The sequence below is a fragment of the Citrus sinensis genome, chromosome 3 (assembly GCF_022201045.2).
Source record: "Citrus sinensis cultivar Valencia sweet orange chromosome 3, DVS_A1.0, whole genome shotgun sequence".
Classification (NCBI taxonomy): domain Eukaryota; kingdom Viridiplantae; phylum Streptophyta; class Magnoliopsida; order Sapindales; family Rutaceae; genus Citrus; species Citrus sinensis.
Window position 1 is genome coordinate 42,897,758 of NC_068558.1, and position 20,755 is coordinate 42,918,512.

The window sequence follows — 20,755 nt, forward strand, 5'->3', positions numbered from 1 at the left end:
AATACTTAATAGCTACACTGACAATCACTAATTGCTCTTGTACAATCCTAACCAAGCCATGATTATGATTGGTGAACAGCACCGATTACTCCAATTGCAGTTGCTCTAAATATTCAAAACCAATTTGTGTAAGCCATGAAGTTCTGCAGGCTGCAGCTTATATTTTGAAATTTTAGGGTGTCATGAGACTGTATGATCAATAACAGAATGTATAAAGAAGTTCACTTCCACAGAATCATCTCTAATTTGACCAGTGTGAAAATACATAACCAAGTTTCCTCCTAATGGACAACAGTGTCCCTGGCTTCATTATTTATACAAAACCAAATATGCCAGTTTTTGCTCTCTTTTGGCAAAGCACTGTCTTAAGCTTGTCTCTTGTAAAGTTCCATCACTGGTTTCTTCTTGTCGGATTGGATATGTAATCCATTAAGAACTCCTGGTACTGAAAGGCTCTGTAGATTGGAGGATTCGATGCCTCGGTCAAAGTTTTTGCAGGCTCTATCACACAATCATTGGCAGGATTTATGAATAAAGCAGCAGACGTCCTAGCTTCCTTTGAATTCGTCACAGCTCTATGTTCCACGCTTTTCAGCTTGTTGTTACTGATAACCTTTAATTATATATATATATGATCCAAAATGAAATATAATTAGACAAGAACGTCCAATGTAAAAAAGTCACAACTATTACTTAAAATGCGATTACCTGTAATATATAGCCTATGTTAATCACAAATGCATTGGGAAGTGGCTCAACACCAATCCATTCTCCATCCTTGAGAACCTGAAGTCCACAGACATCCCCTTGAAGTAGAATGGTTATGAGGTTGGGATCACAGTGTTTAACAAGTCCTAGGGTTAAGCTTGGATTCGGGCACGGCGGGTAATGATTAATTGATAGCACTGAGCTTTCACTTAGTTGATTCCTAAAATAACCAGATTCAAGTCCCAGTCCTTCAGCAATCAACTCCAGGATGATTGAGCCCAACTTCTTTGCTTCATTTGAATATGCCCCGACAACCTCACTGTTTCATCTACTTAGATGTCATCTTAATGAACTACGAAAAACATATCGAATATTGAGATAAAATGACTTATGAAGCAAGTTATGTTTACCGGTATCTAGTTGGCTTTTCAGGCCAGAATTTCATACATTCCTCCAACGGATGACAAGGATGTCTCAAGTTGTCACGCCATAAGTGAATCTCTTCGCGATCATAACTTAAGCTGCTTGTGTATAGCTTGCAAGTTTTACTTGGATTCTCAGAGTAGAAACTTACCTTGTCCTCTGCGGGCATGTCAAAGAACTCCTTGAAGACATCCATGGTGTCATTTATTAGTTTCGGTGGAACTTCATGCTTAATAACCTGTTTGTCAGCGATTGCAGTAGCAATTTGTTTCATAAATCAGAGTTGTGACTGGCTAATGACACCAAACCTTGCGTGGAATTATCTATTTGAGAAAACCTACCTAATAAAGAAACACACACAAACGATTATAGAAGACTGAGAAGGGGTAACAAAAAAAAATAAGGTACTTGTGAACCTGGAAGAATCCAAACTCTTTGCTAGCCTGCAGTATTTGCTGAATGGTATTTGATCGATTTTGATCAGATGCTTTGCTTAGATCGATCACGGGAATGGTGGTGCATAGAGGAATTATGGACTTTCCAGGCCTTGTTTCTGGTGGGAATATGTAATTTTCTGGCAAGTATTGTTGATCTTTAGACCAGATAGAAACAAGTTTCTCCATTTCTGCAATGTAGATGAGTGAATCTTGAGAGGAAATTAATGTGCTGGTTTTAAGGTGTGAAATTGGTCCGGAATTTTTTATACAATTCCTTGAAATAGAACTTGCCCCAAAGTCATACTAATATTAAATTTGAGTTTGGTTGGTCTGTTTTTATTTCGTGTACTTTACCTAGGATGAAAATATATTGTTTATTTCATTTCAGAGATCATTATTTGATTTCTTTCTCAATTAAGCATCGGCAACTAGCCCATTAATTAGTAATATTTAATAAAGTTTACTTTGATATTAGCAATACATTGACAACCGCTATCTGATTACACACTAGCATAAACTAAACCATGATTATGACTGGTGAACGGCATCAGACACCAATATAAATTGCTCTACCAATCTGAGTAAGCAAAGTAGCATTTGCTTTTTCAATAAATCTGAATTATTGTAGAAGCTGTTGTCTTCTGAAACAAATCAAGTTAAGTAACTACAGGCATTTGCATCCAAGGACATGAGTCATGCCAATATTTTCTAAAAAATATTTAAGTTGATTGTCCAATACAATACAATTGTGCCTCTGTGTGTGTGTGTGTGTTTATATATATATATTTATTTATATCTTCTCTGGCACTATTATTAATATATACTTCTGGAGCTTATAAACTTCTGTACAGCTTCAGCATCAGCAGACTTGGATAGAAAGTCAACATGAAAGTCTTTAAATTTGAGTGCTCTGTAGATTGGGGGATCACAAGCATTAACCAGAGCTTTTTCAGGCTCTATAAGGCTGTCATTGGACGGATACACAAAGAAAGAAACAGTTGTCCTGGCATCCGTGGAATTTGTCACCACACGATGCTCTGCCCCTTTAAGCTTGCCGTTGCTAATTATCTACAATTGATCGGATATTTAAAACTTGTAAAATTTGTCATTAACTTAAACCAAAAACATCAAATGACTGCATACATACCTGTAACACGTAGCCTATGTTAACAACAAATGCATGAGGAATAGGCTCAACACCAATCCATTCCTCATCTTTGAAGACTTGGAGGCCATGAACATCCCCTTGAAGAACAATGGAGACGACACCAGGATCACGGTGCCTAGCTAATCCCAGAGTTAAACTTGGGTCAGGGCAAGGGGGATAGTGATTGATCAAAAGCATTGGACTTTCACTAAGATCACTGCTGAAATACCCAGAGCTGAGTTTTAGTCCTTCAGAAAGCAGTTCCAGGATCTTGGAACTCAGCTTCCTTACTTCAATTGAATATTTCCCAATAACCTCTCTGAAAAAAATGACACAAAAGAGACATCATTTATTTTCTTAGCCTGATCAACGTAAATGTGAGAATTTTCTGCACAAAGATAAGTAATTTGGAGTAATACCGATATCTGACTGGCTTTGCAGGCCAGAATTGCATGTATTTCTCAAAAGAATGAGAGGGGTGAATTAAGCAATCTCTCCAGTAATGTTTTTCTTCAGTTGCATATTTTCCACTGCTTGTGTAAAGCTTGCAGCTTCTGTCTGGGTCCTTGGAGCATTCACTAATCTTGTCCTCAGCTGGCATTGCATGAAACTCTTTTGCAAGAGCAAGTGTGTCAGCGATTAAATCTTTAGAAACTCCATGGTTGGTCACCTGTTTATGTAATATTTTACACGAAAACATATGTGTTTCACATATTCATATCACCATATTTTAAACAGAACATTTCAGGGAATATAATATGTTACCTGATGTGAGGAGAGGCTGATTATGATAAATTGATGATATATAATATGTTACCTGGAAAAATCCAAACTCTTTGCTAGCTTTCATAATCAGTTGAATGGTCTCCTTTCGATCTTGACCGCCAAGATCAAGTACTGGAATAGACTTACCTTGGGGGAAAAATAGCTTTCCAGGCCTTTGTTCTGGTGGGAAAACGTAAGCTTCTGGTAGCGGTCGAACATTAAACCAGCTTGAAACAAGTTTCTCCATGATTTCAATGATGATCTGTATGACAGAACTGGAATTAATTCAGTGGTGTTAAATAGAGGAGGCATTAACATGCTTGCAGCAGATTGTTGACTAAGGAATAAAAATGTAATAAATCTTTTGAAAGCTTGCCCTTAATGGTGAGCCACATGCACATGCATCAGCAAATTGCTAATAATAGTAACAGAAGATAAGGATAAAAATTCATTTGGGTTTTGATAATGAACAAGTTGCTATCAGCCTGATACACAATTAATTTTCACTAGCATGATTGTTTCTCCTTCCTGTAGGTGAAGATGCAGATTCTTCATTCTATTTTTGGGCAGAAACGTGTTTAAGCTACAGGGGTACAACTTTTTTTAGTCAGATACACTGCACCCATTATTTTGGTAGGAGAACAACCTGGATGGATGAGTATCTGCATCACTTTTCCATTCTGGAAAATTAAGGTTTTTTTTTTTGAATAAAAATTAATTTATAGGAAAAAAAAACCAGTTAATTACATAAGAAAATTAGAAAACCAGTCTGGCTTCTTAGTTTTTCATGTAATATTTGATAATCCCACGTGTGCTGATGTGGTTCAAGTTTACTACTAATTAATTCGCCTCGAGAAAATCGTTTAAGTATAGTTTTTGCATGCACATCTGTGAATCTCGAAGGTCTTGAATAGATTATAATTTAAATTAGAGAAATCAAAGTGGGAGTTGCTCACTTGCATCCAGAAAACGTGAATATTAAAAGGCTAAAGTTTAGCTAAAAAATTCCTTCATAGCGATTATTAATTGCACGTACAATTTTTTTCCTTTGCCTGATCAGTGTTTACAAAAATCAAGAAATTTATGAATAAAATATTTTGGAGGTAACCCCGATAAATAAAACCGTTCCATTATTTCTCTCTCACATTTCAATTTGTAGGGGTCTTCTAATTTCATTTTTCCGATACATATACACCGCGAAAAGAGGAGTTAAAAATGTATAATGCTTGCTACATTCTGATTTGTATCATAACAGGAAATCTTGGGACCTACCAGCGTGCACAAGGTGACTGGATGATCATTCCATTTGAATACCAAGAAGTTAATTTGGGTTTTGCTTTCTCTACTTAAAAAATAAAAAATAATAAAAATAAATAAATAGTTCAAAGGCTCTCAATTTTCTTGCTTAACATGAAAGTCTCGCCAGCAGCACTTCAGGGCACGTTTAGTTTAAGTGATCTCTTCTTTCATGTACATGTGCTTCTCAAGATTTTTCATGTATTTTATTTGGGTGCCCATTTCCAAATCAATAAAATCTCTGACTTTAGCTATTTTATTCCGCTTGGGCTATGTTAGCAACATTGCCTCTTAGTTTCTCTTTGAAGATAGTCTTTATCTGATTCACATGTACGAGTCTGTTTATTTTAACATTTCACTGAATTCATAAGTCAACCTCACATCATCTGCATCTACTCCAAAAGACTCCTTTGGGATTGTCTGCTTATGGCCCCTGACCACAACCACTTCTATAACCTGGGAGATCAGGCTCTAGCACCCATCAAAAGCCAGGAAATGTTAACAAATCAAGCTTCATTGTCGAATTCGGAATCTGCCTTTCCTATACTAGCCATTGCTATCCTAAGTATCACGGGCACCGCGTTCTTGCTTCTTAGCTACTATGTTTTTGTGAGTAAATGTTGCAATAACTGGCACCTAATTGATCTGCTGAGAAGATTTTCTGTGTTGCGAGCTAGACAGATTGAAGAACCATTTATAGCCCTCTCTCCAACAATGTGGAACCGCGGGCTTGATGATTCTGTCATTCGCGATATCCCAACTTTTCAATTCAAAAGAGAAGGTGAGGAGATGAGTATATACGGTTGTGTGGTTTGTTTGAATGAGTTTCAAGAAAAAGATATGCTAAGAGTTCTTCCCAACTGTAGTCACGCATTCCACTTAGATTGTATTGATATATGGTTTCAGAGCAATGCAAATTGCCCTCTTTGCCGCACAAGCATTTCAGGGACAACTCGATATCCAATTGATCAAATTATTGCACCGAGACCTTCACCTCAGGGCTCACAGCAATTTAGTGAAAGCCTCATGGGTGGTGATGATGATTTTGTGGTAATTGAATTGGGAGGAGAAGATGAAGTTTTGTTCTCACATAGGCAAGAAGAAAGAGACAATTCGTCTGAAGTTTTTGATCAGCCCCGAAGTCAATCACCGAAGACGCTAGAGCAGAAGCTTGGGAACTCAAAACGAAAGAAACGACACCATGTCTCAATCATGGGGGATGAGTGCATTGATGTAAGACAGAAAGATGATCACTTCTCTATTCAACCCATTAGGAGATCCTTCTCACTGGATTCTGCAGCTGATCGACAGCTTTACATAACTGTCCAAGCAATTGTCCAACAAAATGGGCATAATGGAGAGGTTAGTACTAATGAAGAATGTAGTGCCAGAGTCCGCAAATCTTTCTTCCCGTTTGGACGAGTCAGGGGATCAAGAAATGCTGTTCTTCCTGTTGAATTTGAGTTATAGTGTGAGACTGTTCAATTTGAACACTGCTTGTTTAGTTTCTTTTCATTTTTTTTTTTTGAGATGTTAGGTTTTTGAAGATGACATTGAACTGTTGCTTGGCAACAATCTGATGAGTGTAGGGTGACTTTGGATTGATTTTCACATTGGGTGAAAAGTTGAAACAATTGCGATTCTTACTGAAATGTAGGAATGGGTGTGGAATTATTGCTTACGCCACTATGGTTGGATAAGACTTCTTATTCTATAATAAGTATCTTCTTCTTCATGAATGAGAATGATTGCTCATCAGAGCCGGGAAAAGAAGGCCGGCCTGATATAGTGGGAGCCAGAGAAGAGGGACCAAACAATGAGTTATCATAAGTGAAACATATAAAGTCTCCTTTAGGAATGGTCACCATTCTCTTTTGTCTTGTAGTTATTATTCTGATGTTGGTGAAAGAGCAGAAGCCATGATTCTGCTCAAGTTTAAGATTAATTATCTGAAAATTATGTAAAGATTAATTATGGATGGAATTTTTTTTTTCAGTATTTTTCAGGCAGAAAGAGCACGTTTGTCTATTCGACTGAAAGCTGTTTTACACAAACGAGTCGGGGAGGGGCCAATCCATTTTGCACGTACCAATCATGACTATTTGCCAAGGGCAGTATACGAGGATTGACGTACTCTTAGCAGTATCAACTGTTTAATCTTTACTGATGTGCTTAAACAACAAAGTGGTCTCTCAATAAGCTTTAAGTTCTCACTTGGGTATTTTTGATCAAATCATAACAAGAAGCGATCTATCAAACAAGATACTGAAGATGAAGGAAAACATATTTTGGCCCATCCGGCAACAGATCTGTGAATCTGAGCAATAGTATATCAGCTGAAGTGTACACGGTGCTTCAATTTTGTTTAGCATTTCAATACCATGAATAAAGGATCCAACAGGAATTTTTTTATTTTATTTTAAATTGTTTCAAAAGAAAGAGCAATTATATATGCATGCAATATGAACATAGAACATCATCAAGATATTAATATCCAGAGTTTCATCATTATCATTAAAATTATTCCTCCCTATCAATTGCTTGTGGATAGCCACTGCCTTATAAGCATTATAATTTAACTGGGGAGAGTCACTAAATACACTAATTCTTGCTTGAAAAAAGTGAGAAACAAAGTGAAAAATGCAGCACAAACATGAAAAAGAAGCTTTTGTGAGTGAGTGATCAAGTACCATGTGAAAACCTGTGACGTAGGTCAGATTATTTGCACTAGCTTCTTAATAATGAGCTTTATCAAATGCTCTCTTCTTAATACAGGAAACAATCGAAGCCCATCAAGCCCTATCAACAAGCAATTGATAGGTCTCATGAGAATTGCATGCATAGCATTATGTTATGCAATTATGCAGGCAATAGAAACGGCATTGCACAATAACACGTGTATTAATCAAATTTTGAGCAAATCATAATGCATTTGGGAATGAGAAAGATACAAGCATCATTTTATTGGCCATCTAAATTTCTCAGAGGAATCCCAAGTTCTTAACAGAATACATATAGTATATACATGTAAAATATAATTACAATTATGACCTTTAAAAATCCTTGAATCCTGACTGTTTATTCAAGGCATAAAATAAAACAAACTTAAGGGTCCAAATACCCTTTTGAAGCCTATGAATGTATCATGAATAGCAACTCGAATACAGTACAAAAACAGTACTCATGCAGTAAGACAAACAAACAGGACTACTTAGACCTCATAGAAGATACAGCCTACTAGAAACAAAATAATGTAATCTCATATTATAATGCTCAAGATGCTATCAATACTAAACAATGAAGTAACACTTTGGCATCCCCAAGACAATTCAAAAATACATCAATTTGAGTTGCTTAAGTGACTAGTTGCATCAGTATGATAAATTTTAGAAGAGGAACAGTGACCCTGACCACTTCTATAATAACACTGACCATAAACAAAGAGTATGGTGATATGCCAAACCATGCCACATGGGGAAGTGTACTACATTGCGCCTGTCAGCTTCTGGTTGATAGAAACATCAGGTTGTGAGCTTTGGCCAGAGACACTAGTTGGGGGCAGGGGCAAAGCCTTTGTGGGAAGCTGATTTATGGATGCACCACTGGCTTTAATCTTTAATTGTTCAAGAAGCCGGCGAGCTTCTCTGAGTTCATCTTGTGCACTTGGTCCATGACTTTCCCAGGCGTCAATTGCTCGTTGCTGGAACTCAATTGCAAGGGTATAGCTGCAACATCCAAGAAAAACTCTAAACTATATTTCTTACCATGGCAGCCCCAAAACTATGACAAAGCAATCTAATTTATCAGTTCATTTCATGTCACATTACTGAGTATTTGCTTGTCTTCATTGTAATACCCAGGGTCTAAACAGGCTGCAGAACAAAATCATGTTTGGATATAATACACACTACCCATGGGATGGCAAAGACAGTTTGACAAAACTGGATGACACATAAACCAAGAGAGAGTAGAGGGATTAAGAAACCTTGTAGCAACTAAAGCAGCCCCAATCTCCCACTCAATTATGGAAGGATTTTGTTTCTTTTAGCTTCAAACCAATTCATGGAATAGTTGGCCATATGTTCTTGTTGAAAATATTTAATTCAACAACAGGAGAAGATCTGGTTTTTAGGTAGGGCACAAAATGGAAACACAAGTTTTAAATTAGTAAAACTTTTCTATTACCAAACCAATTGCTCAAGAAAAACCAAATATTGATGCAGGAAATATAGATTAATAGGAAATTATATTCTTAATTAATATGGCTTCCAACTTGATAACAGCCTTGGAAGAGGATGCAATTAAATTAGGCATCACCGTTTTTATCAATAACCTAACAGATCCAGAGTGCATCTATTTTATCTTTTGACCAATAGTTACAACAATTTCAGTTAACAATAATTTACACAAACACAAGCTATGATGTGAATGAAACCAAAAGTCAGAGTCTGAGCAAATTGATCTTACCTTCCCATGCTACTGTAAGCTTTTGAAAGGTTTTGACATGCCTCAATAGAATCAGCATGGTGAGGTCCAAGTGAGACATCCATTATGTCCTTTGCAAACGCAAACACCTGTGCAGCAGATTGAGGTCTATCTAGTTCCAAGTATGCAGCCCCCAAATTGTTGTAAATATATCCTACTCCAAAATGCTTTGGACCAAAGCTCTCTTTCAACCTCTCCGCAGCACTCTCTAAGTAGGGAATTGCCTGGGGCACCTTGCCCGTCAACAGAAGTAACCACCCTATTCTAGCAGAAACACTTCCTTCGGAGTGCTGTGCTTGTGGGAGCTTCTCGAGCAAAGCCAGCGTTCTCTTCAACAATGAAATTGCAGTCTCAAACTCATTCATAGACTCATATTGCATAGATATCTCTGAGTATGCATCAGCGACTTCCTCTGGGGATATTGTCTCTTTCTTATCTAGAATCCCACAAGCAATCTCCAAACACCGCTTTGCATCTGCAAATTTTTCCTGATTGCACAATGCTTTCCCCATTGAAATAAAAACTAATGCTCTAGTCTCACTCTCTTTTTCAGTCTGTCGAACAACATCTTTCAATGTATTAATAGCCTCCTCAAACTTCCCCAGTGCAATCTGCATATTTGCAGCATCAATCTCTGCACGAAGCAACTCGGAGCTCAGACCCCAAGTCTTCAAAACCTTCTGCGAAAGCTCATTTTGCTCTAATGCCTTCTGATGCTCCTCCAACCCACTATATATCACCCCAAGCAGCCTCCTGTCATGTGCAACCTCTACAGAATTATGCCCCAAACCCTTTTTATGAATCTCCAAAGCCTTCAAACCAAAAGGCAATGCCTCCTTAAAATTCAAAACTGCAACAAAAGCTTCAGCCAAATCCCTATTCGCCACTCCTAATTCCCTACTGTCTTCCTCTAATATCAGCTCTTTAATCTCCAAACACTTCTGAAGATGCTCCAAAGCCTCCTCTCTCCTCCCCATTGCTGTCTTTACATTTGCTAACTCAAGGTGCACGGCATGCATAATTGGCTTAATATCTTCCACACTTCCACCTAAACCCTCCTCCTCTAACCTGCCTAACATCCTATTAGCTTTACTAAGATACCCCAAACTATCACTAAATCTTTTCAAACTGTAATTAGCAGAACCCATAACTTGTAAACACATAGCAACAAGTAAAGAGGGTCTATTATTCCTCTCATCTTTGTCAAGTACATTCAAAGCTCTATTAGCAAAGGAGAGAGTCATTTCAGGATCACCACCTTCTTGGTCAAGTTTGAGAGCAATTTTCAAACCAACCAACCCAAGCTCTGTTTCGTCAAAAGAAGACTCCATTTGTTTAAAAATCTGGAGCATTTCTTCAGATGTCTTAGCAGACTCAAAAGCCTCTTCAAGGTCGGATTTTTCTTTGATTTTCCTCTGCCTAGTGGACGTTTGAGGAGGATTTCCGACAAGGGTATTGATTGTGTGAGATGGTTGGTGGGTTCTGAATTCCAAGCCATGGGCTTTTGTGCAGGATTTGAGTGGTGAAGAAGAGGAGGTGAGGTCGTGAATGTAATTTTTGGAAAGAAAAGGGGCTAACTTTTGGGGTCGGCAGCGAGTGAGCTGCGAGAGGATTGAAAATGAAGCCCTTTTCATGGCGAAATCTTGTGGATTCTTTCAGAATGCCAATTTCGGTGGTCTTGTTAAACCCTAATTAAACCCCGTTTTCTTTGGTGTTTTTGGTTTCAGTAGTTCTGGGCATTTGGTCAAAAGAAATTTTGGGAAGGGTATTATTCTAACAATATTTTGGATTTGCTTATCTCTTTGAATTCCATTCTTATGTGGTTTTTTTTTTTTTTTATTGGAGTGGAAGTGTAAGCGCACGTTTCTACCACTATAATTTTTATGTACTTATTTAAGGAGGAGTGGGAATCCCACTCTTTCCCACTCCCACTTTTTTTTTAATTCTTTTTTTATTAAATATAACATAATTAAATTTATTAAAGTAAAATTATGTTATAATTACTTAAAAATAATTATAATATATTTATTTAAATAATATTACATTTATTAAGAATAATTATATTAAACTTATTTAAATATAATATAATTATATTTAATTAGAATAATAATTTATTTGATCTGAGTTAAAATTATTTAAAATTAATATTATTATATTCATAGAGAATTAATAATATTCCAACACGTTTATTCAATTTTAATTATATTATATTTATTTAATGTTAATGATTATTATTATTAATAAAATAGTTTATTTTGAGAAAATATTAATTTTGTGCTTATTATTAATAATAATATTTCACGTGTTGTTCTTATAAAAAAATTTAATTTACATAATTAAAATTAAAATTAATAAAAAATATGATTTACATAATTAAGAATATTAATAATTATTATTAACTTATATAATTAAAATTAATAATAAAATAAATAGCTTATTTTACAAATATATTTTTTTATTCACTTTGTAATTAAAAACTATAATTCTTTAATTAAGGATAAAACTGTAATTTGAAACAATTCACTCCCAACCCAAGATAAAGTAAACACATAAATGAAATTCTAATTCTTATTTCACACTCTCATTTCAATATAAGTAAAAAACTTACTCCAACAACCTACTTCACACTCTCAATCTCAATATTCTCATTCTTCATAATTCCCAATCCAATCCGGAAAGTAAAAGCTACCTCCATCCTGATCTCTCTTTCTTATATTAATCTTACACAACAAATTCAACTAAATATAAAAGATAAGCCTTAACTTTATTAAAACAATTTAAGCATTTTTAAGGTTATTTAAATCCATCATAATATTCAATAACTCATATGCTTAATAAACCCACCATTAGTCCATTATAATTTTAGTTTTTTTTTTTCCTTCAACAAATACTTTGGTGCTTTAGTTTCAAAATTTGGCTGAAGTATAGAGATTTCTCATGCTTGTGTATACACTGTTTCATTGGAGTTAGAAAAACAAATTCATCCTGCTGACATGCTGAAAATTGAAGCATGTACTTTTCAGTTTGGAATTTTATGATTCGGTTGGTCATAGTTAAGCTTGACGATTGGCTGGGAATATATACAGTGAAGCAGCTAACTAGTTGCTTATGTACCTTAGGAGTTAAGATAACCTATTCACCATGTCTTATTTTTTTGCCATTTGGAACTAAACTCAATATCCTTTTTTAAAAAAAAAATTTACTTTTTGTCTCACTTAGGTAAACGAACAATGTTAGTTGGTTTTACTAATGGAACCACTTGCTGTACTTCAGGCAGACCTTCGAATCACAATCTCTTTTTTTTAACTTCATTTTTTATGCAACAGAACATGAACAAGCTATAGTTCTTATCTGTTTTTTACTTCATTTTTATTTTAATCTTAATTTTATGGTTTTTCGTTTTACATATAGAATTTAATCTATTTTGTGGATTAGGAAGCTGGTGAAAGTGTGAAAGAACCCAAAGTTAGTTATATACAAGGATGAGGAGTTTGTTGCGGTAGTTAGTTACAGTACTTCTACTGAGAGTGATACTGAACAATCTCAAAATGCTGGAGACACTAATCTCCTTGAAAATAACGGTTGGTATATTTCACTTTGTTTTTAATGCTAACCTTCTTTGTTGAATTAAAGCTAACTTTAGTATGCATCCAGTTCAACTTCCAGTAGCAAACGATTAAAGAAAAGAATAAATTAATGAGAAAATAAAGCAGAAAACACTATCCTTGGCATCTCCTAAGGTAATGCATATGTATGAAAGTTCTATGATTAACTTAATGGAAGTCTTGATTCAAATTCTGTCTGGGCAGTCATGGTAGTGTCTAGTATGAGGAGTAACAGGATAGGTAGATATTTGTTTGCCTTCAGAAGATACCACCTTAAACCAGTGCTATTTAAAAGTATACTTACATTTTGGTCTAATGGTGTGATTCTTGCTAAGGGTGCCAGAGGTCTCGAGTTCAATTGGTCCGAGCCCAAGCATGATTGAATTTTGCACCATCAGATGGTCATTCTCACTTTGCGAAAGAATTGAATCCGAGAATTAAAGAGGTGGAACAAGCAATGATCAAGGATTCTGATTTTATCGAAGGAGTATAACGATTACTTAGTCCCTTTTTGTATAGTAATTAAGTCATGGAAATGGTGGATATTTAGAAAAATAATGAAAGAATATTCCTTTTACTGCCCAGTGAATGAGAGATTGCTTGTACGTCATCCAAAATTTAAATTGCAGAGTGACAAATTTCTTTGAAATTCTAAATAGACATCAGCGGGAAAACAAAAATGAGATCTGAAGACCATTGACCTTGTTGGGCTTCATGAAGAATGAAAGCAATGGAGGCTATCCTAGACAAAGCCAGTCTTGCATACCCAGACTGCTCAGCCATAGTGACGAAGCTCCGTTCTATGGCTTATAATACTGAAGATCGACGTGTAGCTGCTGAAAAATCAAGCTTCATACCTGGCTTAGCTCGCTACTAGAACCACCCCAAAAGGCCTTCTTATGTATGCAGCTCACAGCTGAGTACTTTGCCCTGCAGCCTGAAGAAAGTTAACGCAACTCCCTAACCAACAAAAGTTGCACTATCTATATCGCTTCTACAATGCTGTTTTTGCTGACAATATTCTGGTTTGTGCTGTAGCTTCTAACGCCACATTCTCTTTTGCAATGATACGATGCCGCTTCTATTCTGGTAATATTTACCTTTTTTTTTTAATTTAATCCCAATTTATCATTAATTTTCTTGTTTATTTTTCCTATTATGATGATGATATTTCAGTTTCCTAATTAATAATGACAGAAGGGAAATTTTAAACATTAGAAGAATATGAGGGAAATTTGAAACATTACAAAAATATGAATATCTCATACCACTCAAAAATTTGTGTTAAATGAAAAAATAAAAAAGAAAGACTGCCGAGTGTTTGAGGGTAAATTTGAAAAGATATTTTTGAATCAATAAACGAATGACACGTGGATAGTTACAAGGACAATACGGGCACAATACTTGAAGCAACATAAAGATGTCATTTGGAAAAATTTACTAAATTAGATGAGCTTGGAAATTAATGGTCAAGGTTATACACTTCAAGACATTTGTGATAAAGAATAAACTTATTACAAAAGGAATATTCTTGTCTTTTTCCCCTATATGTAATATATAACCACAAAATTGTTCTCTCTTTTTAACCAAATGATGATATTTAACTCTAACTTTTATGTACTTCTCTTACCACTGATCTCTACTATATAGATATTTTATTCACCCATATTTGGAGCAATATTTTTAAAAAGCCATTTTCTATTTTCCACCTTCATCATTTTCTCTACCATATTATCACTCTTCATAATTTTATTCACCATCTCATCTTCATCTTTATCAACACCAAATATCTCTATATAGCTATTTGACTTATGTTATTCATTTTATATCATGTAAAATCTTATCTAACCTCTCATTTATATAGTTGATTGGTGATGACTTGCTCCAACAGACGTAAGCCAAAGGTTGGACTGCGTAAATGTTGTGTGTTCTTTGTATTTATGTTTATTTTGCTATGTTATGAATTTCAGATTGGGACTGAGTTTCGTGTATGAGCTTATTTGGCTACCTCGGTTATACTAACTATTCTGTGAGGCTATCTGAGTTATTCCTCGAGTACATCTGAGCTACTCTTAAGCACATATTAACTCTCTAAATTAATTCTTACAAGGTTTCACTGAACACTCTTTATTATTCCTTATATGACCACCTCAACTTACTATGCATATTACTTTAACCCACCACTAAATTACCTTAGCTAAACCACCTACTCCCAAAAAATCAGAAAAATACACCTAAACCAAACGTAGCACAAGCTCCCCTTAAATATAAATTTATTTGTTTGAATCAGATTTGAGTTGGATCTAATGAGAACCACCCAATTGGTTCGAACTGGATCTTAACAAAAATTTGGTGAAAAACATTGAGTATTATTATATAATTATTTGTTTATAACTACAGAAATTGCATTTTATGTCGTTACTAATTTTCTAAACCTCTGAGCAATCTCTTTGCAGTCCAGAGCATGACAAGTTCAAATAAATGTCCACCATTGAATACAAAAAACTCCCATGACCCAATGTATACTTCTGCCATGAACCACCTCTAGTTTTACCCGCCAGATGTCATTCTGATTTGCTGACTAAGAAGGATGGAAAAAAATATGTCGCTTCAGACCTCTAGTTGAAATCTAAACGAATTGACATTTGTCAAGCAATTACATGTTCGCTATGGTAATTTCTCCAACTCCATCGCAAGAATCAAAGTCGTCCATGAAGTGTATTGAGTTATTACCTAAGGAATCAAAACTAAATTTAGGCTATATTTTGCTTTCATTTACTCCAACAAAGTAGGTATCATCAGTATTGATTAACTCTTTCTCTATCCAAGCATCTTTAAAATAGTCGAAAACTTCCAAGTCCAAAGGTTTTGTTGGTTTTATTTACCAGTCGAAACTATCAAATTCAAATCCAATTTCTTTGCCATTGACTCTAGCAATTAGAGTAAAATGATTGTCTTCTAAATAGATTACATGGGTACTTCACAGAACTTGTCTGAGCTTCGTTAACATTCCATAGCAAAGGTGTAGACAGCTCAAGAGGAATAGTATACGTAGATTTAACACTATCTTAAGAAAACAATTTTTTGGACTAGTCTTGTTTTATTAGCTTAAAAAGAATCTGAAACAAACATATTCTGAAGGCCACGCATTCTAGTAATACAAGTAAATTAAAATTCTTTTGCGTCAAGAGATTGAAAAAATGAATTTTTAAAAAAGAAAAAATGAACTTTTAAAAAAGAATAAAAAAAAAAGATAACTTGGCCCTTGCTATTTCCCTCACATCTTTTCCTTAAGAAATTGAATTGAGATTTTCTTGATACCAGACTTCCATCAACAAGACATAATTGATTCCCGTTGTTTGTGTTATCTTGTCCTCGATCGTTAAGATGGAGATGTTCTCTTATATAAACTTCTACTTAAGAATTTATTAATTCACTTGCTTAAATGAACTTATTGTACATGTAAACACATTCTTGTGCATCGACAATGTGTATCATCAAGCTTGCATTCCACCAAATATGTATATACCATTTCTCCTAAATTACTTAATAGATTTTATTTAGGAAGAAATGGAAGACTAAATAATAGAACACCATGTGTCGATACAGAGTTTTATAACAACAAAAAGGTCTCCAGGAGGATACCAGTCTATGTTGGGTACACGGGTAATAAAAATAATATGCGAGATTCACCATGTCAAAGGAAAAAAAGTTTAGAGAAAATATACAAAGTATCAACCATGTGAGGTGTCACTGTTGCCCAAAAAGAATAATTGATTCTTTAGCTAAGAATGAGGAATCAAGTAAGGAATATGGTCCCAATTGTCTAGGTGATTTATTTTTTGACCTTTTTGTAAGTGTAATAGCCGATTATCTCTTCTTCCTCCACTTCCATGCCGACACTGGCTCAACAACCTCTATAAAGGCACGCAAGACCACCCATCTACATCTAAAACGTTTATATATGGACAAACCATGAAAATGATCTCAAACTTATTCTCCAAGCATACTCTAAAAGACCCAAACAGTCATATGAGCAAAAAGTCAAAAATTTCCTTGCTACAACAACAAAGAAGACCAACGAAAATGCACTAAGTGGCAGCGAAGGACCAAAGGTTCTCCATATAAGGATGCTCATCTTCTATTTTTCTAACTTATAAAAAAAAAATACATACACAATAAGGGCTGGGATTTTCTTCAACCTCTTGCCAATATTATAGAGAGCTTACAAGTTCTCTACCATAATATAGTCTCACTCTAACTTGAGCGTTGGAATGTGTTTGCCATCAACTCTAACTTTTTTTTCCTTATTTTACAAGTTAAACTCAAACCTTCAAGCCAACTCTCTTTAGTTCTAAACCTCTCATTGCATCCTCACCTCTTCTATTCTCTCTCAAGCTTCACCTAAGGCTATCTCAAGAAACACACTTCAGCTACACGAGGCACCTTGTCACCTTAACACAAGTTTTATTATTTTAGCTAGGTTTTTGTTTCTTTTTTTTTTTAATCCCAAAATCTAGTTAAAACAAATTCAAAAACTAAAAGAATATATTATCATTATAATGAGGAGCTTGACTTATGTCACGAATCTCCTAGAAACCTAGGAAATCTCTAAAAAGACTCGAATCTTGTTGTGTTTCTTAGGGTGAGCTGCTCTTAGTACTTTCCATTAAAGCATTATTCAATAGTATATTATCATTGGACTGAGACGCTTGAGTCATTTCATTAATTCCCTTAAGACTAGTCGTGTCACGGTCACCAATCCTCTTAAGACCTCGTAGATATCTTGGAAGACTCGAATCTTGCAGTGTTTCTTGGGGTGGGGAGCTCTCTCCTTCTATATTTCCATCAAAGCTTTATGCAATAGTCTGTTAGCACCGTATGGAGTAGCTTTCGTCATCTGAGCAATCCCCTTAAATATATGCATTAAGGTAGTGTTTACTTTCTGGAGTGGGAGTGTGGAGTATGGATTCCTCCCACTTCAGTATTTACTTACCTTAAAAAAGGGGGGAGTGGGAGTGGGAACCCATGGGTCCCACCTAATTTTGGAGTGGGGAGTGGGATTCTCACTCCCATGGGGGGAGGTGGGAGTGGGAATCCACTCCCCCCTCTTCCCATTTTATCCCTATAATAAAATAAATAAATAATATTTAATAAAATAAATAAATAATATTTAATAAAATAAATAAATAATATTTAATAAAATAAATAATATCATATTTATTAAAAATAATAATTATATCATATTTATTTTATTAAATTTAATAAAATAAAAATAAATAAATATTATATTTAAATTAATAATATTAAACATTAATTTTAATAAATATTAATTAATTATTTAATTAATAATAATAAATATTTTATTCTAAAAAATATTAATTTTGTACTATATTATCAATAATAATATTTCATTTGTGTTGCTATTATTAATAATTTTTATTCACATAATTTAAATTAAAATTAATAAAAAATTATGATTTACATAATTAAGAATATTAGTAATTATTATTAATTTAGAAATATAATAAAATATTTATTTTATTTTCCAAATATTTTTTATTAATTTTTTAATTACAAATTATAATTCTGTACATAAGGATAAAATTGTAATTTAAAACAATTTACTCCCAATCCAAGACAAAGAAACAAATAATTAGGATTCTGATTGACAATCCATACTTTCATTTAGTCTAAGTAAACACCCTACTCCCACTCCCACTCCACACTCCTAATCCAAGGATTCCCACTCCTCAGGATTCCCACTCCAATCCAAAAAGTAAACGCAGCATAAGTGTAGAGCCTGAAGAGAAACTCGCAAATCTCTATAAAAACTCAAATTCAAAGGTTCTTGTTGTCTTTCTTGGGTGGAGAATTCTTATGAATCTTAAACAATGAATGACTATGGATTTTGTTGTTTTTTAAGGTTTTATATAGGTAATGAATGCTGCGAAAATGAAAATTTTAAAAAGGCAATAATACAAGAAAATCAGTTAAATTACGAGTGTAATTGGGGGACCATAATGAAGAATTCATACACTTATTTAGGTTATAATGGAAAACATTAAAATATAGGGCGCTAACTTAAAATATTCTTAAACTTATTAGCATTTCGATTTAGTTCTTATATATACATTTTTTAATTTATTGAATTATTTTTTTCAAAGATTTATTGAATTAATTTGAAAACAAGCGAATAGTACTATCTCATTGCTATTTGTTGACAAGAAATAAACAAATATAGCTATATCTCTTGTTAATGGGTAATTGTTCTTTTTTTTTAAAAAAAAAGGGGGGGGGGGGGGGGGTGGGGGAAGAAGAAGAAATTGTATTGCTCATGTTTCATTTGTAAATTGTGTCGGGCCGGATTTGACTGAAAAATGAAAGATTTGTTCATGCCATCATCCATTTCTATATCTATGTTCATCTTGGAATTTCTTTTATTTTCTAATTATTTAAAATTAGCAAAAAAAAATATTAGGTTATATTTTAGTCTTCTTTTTGCCTAAATAATTATATGAGTTGACCAAAACGAAAGACTGGGTGTACTCTTCAATCCTTGTACTGGAGGAGATTTTGGTTCAGTCAGTAGCACCCGCAACAGTCACACCATGAGCTCCCCCATCCTGCGCAAAACATTTTGGATTGCGTATGACTGCATGGAGGTAAAAGCGATGCAGAAAATTCCCAATCTCCCCTTCCTAATTTACTTATAGTGGAAGCCAATTCTACTTTTCTACGTTCGTTAAGCATTTGCCTAGTTACAATACTTCATGGCTCATGCATGGTGATTATATATATTGCAAGCTTTTCTCACTAGAAATTTTTTTTTCCCCTTTTCTTTCTTTCGCCCAGACTGGCAAGCATAGTTGTAAAATATATATTTTAGTTTTCTCTTCTAATATTCGTTTACTATCATGGTTAAAATCGTCATTCTGATATTATTCACATAATTATGAAACTTTTGAGCTATTCCTTCATGATTCTTCCATTTTTTTGCTACATTTCAAGTGATCATAAAAATGAAATTTTACGAATTAATACAATAATAGAATTGATATAATTATAATTGATAATTGATAATCGGTCGGTGCACTTATTCTACCTTCACTCATTAAAAAGTAGAAAGTTAAATAAGTGAGGCTACAAGTAAATTATGAAATTATTGCTGACCATCCAATATATTAATTATTTATCATAAGAGATGAAGAAATATACCTTGAGAGAGATGTACAATTATAAATAAACTAATTACTAATACCACACTTGATCCAGCATTTAAAAAGGTTTATATAAGTCATTAAAGAAAAAAAAAAGAAGAAAAAGAAAATTTTATTAAGCTATGCGAAACTGATTTTGCAGCCTTTGATTCTTCTTTTTTCTTTCAAAAGGATGCTAATGGTTTCCTCTCCCTTCCGCTCAATTAGCTACTGCTTATGGTTTTGTCTTTCAGCTTGTAGTCTCTTGTAAAGCCCTTTCAGCTTTCTACCACGGATTGGGGACAACCCAAAACGGAGGTGGTTCAATCCTCAATACGTAGTGACCATCATAAAAATTTTGTGACCAATCAAAGTCGCCGGGGAAATTACCTCCACCATGACCACCGAGAGAGTGATTGTTATAAATCCTCTCCCAAGAATCGTCCGCACAATAGAATAAACTCTTTCGTAGTTTCGAATAATCGTTGGCAGAGACTGATAGCGAGTGATTTCCACCCCAAAAAATAAACATTATCTCGCCGAATGGCGTCAGTTATAGATAAAATTCTCCATTGCTTTGAGTTTAAAATCGATATTGAAAGTCCAAAATTGACTGTCCTGTGCGGAGATCCCACGAACGGCTGCGTTAGGTTTCACGATTCTCCCAAAGATTCCACTGACTATGACTTC

At 34.5% G+C, this 20,755-nt stretch overlaps 4 protein-coding genes across 4 annotated transcripts; 1 reads left to right on the top strand and 3 right to left on the bottom strand.

The window, feature by feature from the left end:
• Positions 1-211: 211 nt before the first annotated feature.
• On the bottom strand, positions 212-2,014 carry LOC102615613 (protein DOWNY MILDEW RESISTANCE 6). The gene is made up of 4 exons (XM_006480027.3): positions 1,548-2,014; positions 1,119-1,369; positions 709-1,027; positions 212-613 (listed from the first exon to the last, which is right to left on the bottom strand). Exons 1-4 carry the CDS (start codon positions 1,752-1,754, stop codon positions 392-394), a joined length of 999 nt encoding a protein of 332 aa, XP_006480090.2. The 5' UTR covers positions 1,755-2,014; the 3' UTR covers positions 212-391.
• A 132-nt stretch (positions 2,015-2,146) lies between these two features.
• LOC102619513 (hyoscyamine 6-dioxygenase-like) lies at positions 2,147-3,824 on the bottom strand. Its single transcript, XM_006479491.4, has 4 exons — positions 3,533-3,824; positions 3,135-3,385; positions 2,716-3,034; positions 2,147-2,636 (listed from the first exon to the last, which is right to left on the bottom strand). Exons 1-4 carry the CDS (start codon positions 3,725-3,727, stop codon positions 2,382-2,384), a joined length of 1,020 nt encoding a protein of 339 aa, XP_006479554.2. The 5' UTR covers positions 3,728-3,824; the 3' UTR covers positions 2,147-2,381.
• Positions 3,825-4,883: 1,059 nt separating this feature from the next.
• On the top strand, positions 4,884-7,193 carry LOC102619218 (RING-H2 finger protein ATL16). The gene has a single exon (XM_006479490.4). It carries the CDS (start codon positions 5,203-5,205, stop codon positions 6,244-6,246), a length of 1,044 nt encoding a protein of 347 aa, XP_006479553.2. The 5' UTR covers positions 4,884-5,202; the 3' UTR covers positions 6,247-7,193.
• A 522-nt stretch (positions 7,194-7,715) lies between these two features.
• Positions 7,716-11,092, bottom strand: LOC102618917 (protein KINESIN LIGHT CHAIN-RELATED 3). The gene is made up of 2 exons (XM_006479489.4): positions 9,244-11,092; positions 7,716-8,501 (listed from the first exon to the last, which is right to left on the bottom strand). The coding sequence occupies exons 1-2, from the start codon at positions 10,893-10,895 to the stop codon at positions 8,261-8,263; spliced, it is 1,893 nt and encodes a 630-aa protein (XP_006479552.2). The 5' UTR covers positions 10,896-11,092; the 3' UTR covers positions 7,716-8,260.
• Positions 11,093-20,755: the final 9,663 nt, after the last annotated feature.

Coding starts and splice junctions, on each gene's coding strand:
- LOC102615613 (XM_006480027.3), bottom strand. CDS start 1,754: ATGGAGAAACTTGTTTCTATCTGGTCTAAAGATCAACAATACTTGCCA. Junction 1,370..1,547: donor AAGAGTTTGGATTCTTCCAG/GTTCACAAGTAC, acceptor GCTGACAAACAG/GTTATTAAGCATGAAGTTCC. Junction 1,028..1,118: donor GAAAAGCCAACTAGATACCG/GTAAACATAACT, acceptor TAGATGAAACAG/TGAGGTTGTCGGGGCATATT.
- LOC102619513 (XM_006479491.4), bottom strand. CDS start 3,727: ATGGAGAAACTTGTTTCAAGCTGGTTTAATGTTCGACCGCTACCAGAA. Junction 3,035..3,134: donor GCAAAGCCAGTCAGATATCG/GTATTACTCCAA, acceptor CATTTTTTTCAG/AGAGGTTATTGGGAAATATT. Junction 2,637..2,715: donor ACATAGGCTACGTGTTACAG/GTATGTATGCAG, acceptor GATCAATTGTAG/ATAATTAGCAACGGCAAGCT.
- LOC102619218 (XM_006479490.4), top strand. CDS start 5,203: ATGGCCCCTGACCACAACCACTTCTATAACCTGGGAGATCAGGCTCTA.
- LOC102618917 (XM_006479489.4), bottom strand. CDS start 10,895: ATGAAAAGGGCTTCATTTTCAATCCTCTCGCAGCTCACTCGCTGCCGA. Junction 8,502..9,243: donor GCTTACAGTAGCATGGGAAG/GTAAGATCAATT, acceptor TGGATGTTGCAG/CTATACCCTTGCAATTGAGT.